The sequence below is a fragment of the Phytophthora parasitica genome (assembly GCF_000247585.1).
Source record: "Phytophthora parasitica INRA-310 unplaced genomic scaffold supercont2.39, whole genome shotgun sequence".
Lineage (NCBI taxonomy): Eukaryota > Oomycota > Peronosporomycetes > Peronosporales > Peronosporaceae > Phytophthora > Phytophthora nicotianae.
In genome coordinates, this window is record NW_008649025.1 from 247173 (window position 1) to 248782 (window position 1610).

Here is a 1610-nt window from a genome sequence, read left to right on the forward strand (position 1 = left end):
TAAGATCGGCGTAGACTTGTACACTCGTTTTGTGTAAGGTCCCGGGGGTAGTGGTAATTGAAGAGACTTCAGTGCATTCTCGCGAAGTCGCCATCGTTTGTGAATAGAGTTCAGTGGAATAACCTGTTCTGCACGAAAAAGCTGCAAACAATATCATGAATCAGAATCTACCGCCAATTTAAGTGAATTAGCTTCCGCACCGTTCTTCGTAAATACATGACATGGTAACAGGGCAGAAGTCGAGTTCGTGAAAACGTACACGAGCAGGTCCAAGATTCGGTGTCCAGTGAGTACTTATATCGACCATCCTTATTTCTTGATATTCTATAGTGACCTTCACGGGTCTTGGTGTAGTCAACTTGGGTCGAGTGCTACAAAACATTTTTACTAGTCAGAAAAAAGATGTCTTCACACGTAGTATGTGAAATGTACATTCACTGCATGAAGATACTGTTCACGTATTAGTTCCGCTGCATGTGGTGTAGCCACTTCGAGAACGTTTTGCATTTCTGTGTCGCAAGTTCTGTTGACCAAAGTGCCAACCTCCAAAGAATTCAACAATTCAAAAAACAGTATAAGTGTCAAGAAATCAATAAGTATATGAAACTTTCCAACGTTTCCCTGATTGTTTCCAACGAAATCGTTCAAAAGTGTATCCACACGAATTTGGACACGTTCTTGCTTCACTTCTCCCTTGATTTTACTGATCATATTTCGTACATCTTGTGGTTGAAAACGCTGTCTTGTTCATCGGTTGACAACTGGACCGCATGTTATCGTCTCGCTCAATACGTGAAATCGTGCTTGTATCTTCGTAATTCATGTCACTAGCTTCAGTACTTGCAGTCGAGATATTTGGCTTGTCTGGCGGTTCATTCCAACGCATGCTGGACGTGCCGACAGATTGATGGAATGCTTCGCAATAGACACAAAGGTGAAACCAATCCAAATATGATCCATAAATAAGCTACCAGTGCCAGTCTCTTCATCTTGAATTTGCCATGGTAGATGAACGCTCAGAGTGAGCATCCAAGCCATTCGTTGACTCATCCAGGAAAATGAAACTAGGCTCAGTTGCACTCCGATTGTCGCACGCTTCATCTCCTCCACCGAGCTGCCACAGATGATATGGTCAGCGACGCCTTCCACGCCAGCAGCTCGATACATTCGTTCACCGAGTCCATCATCCGAAATGAGGGCGTCTTGACGCTGAATGTCAAACCTTCACGAACTGTAGACACCTCAGAATGTATATCCTTCTGCTCGTAGTAGCCCATGCAACGACAATCGCTTCGTAGCGGTTCGATAAAATCTTGTCATTGATTTTGCCGCCGGACTTGTGGCTGGTGATCACATCCAGTATAGTCGTCTTACCAGCACTGGAGGAGTCCATTAGAGGAGTGAATCACTACAAGCAATCGATCCAGAAACAGCAAAAACATCGATACCCTTGAGCAAATTCGGCGATTCCTTCGGGTGGTGCGGGTTCCGAACATCACAAGTCTTTGAAGGCTACCGTCCCCAGCTTGAAGTTCCTCTCATGAGTGTCCATCTCAACAATGTAGTCGTCCACCATGATGGTCCGTTCCTCTTCTTAAGGATCTCTAGCA

The 1610-nt window shown here is 44.7% G+C and overlaps 1 protein-coding gene across 1 annotated transcript; it reads right to left on the minus strand.

The window, feature by feature from the left end:
- Positions 1-985: 985 nt before the first annotated feature.
- PPTG_14290 (hypothetical protein) lies at positions 986-1277 on the minus strand (the record flags this gene model as incomplete). The annotated part of the gene is made up of 2 exons (XM_008910867.1): positions 986-1114; positions 1176-1277. 2 exons carry the CDS (start codon positions 1275-1277, stop codon positions 986-988), a joined length of 231 nt encoding a protein of 76 aa, XP_008909115.1.
- Between the last annotated feature and the right edge of the window lie 333 nt (positions 1278-1610).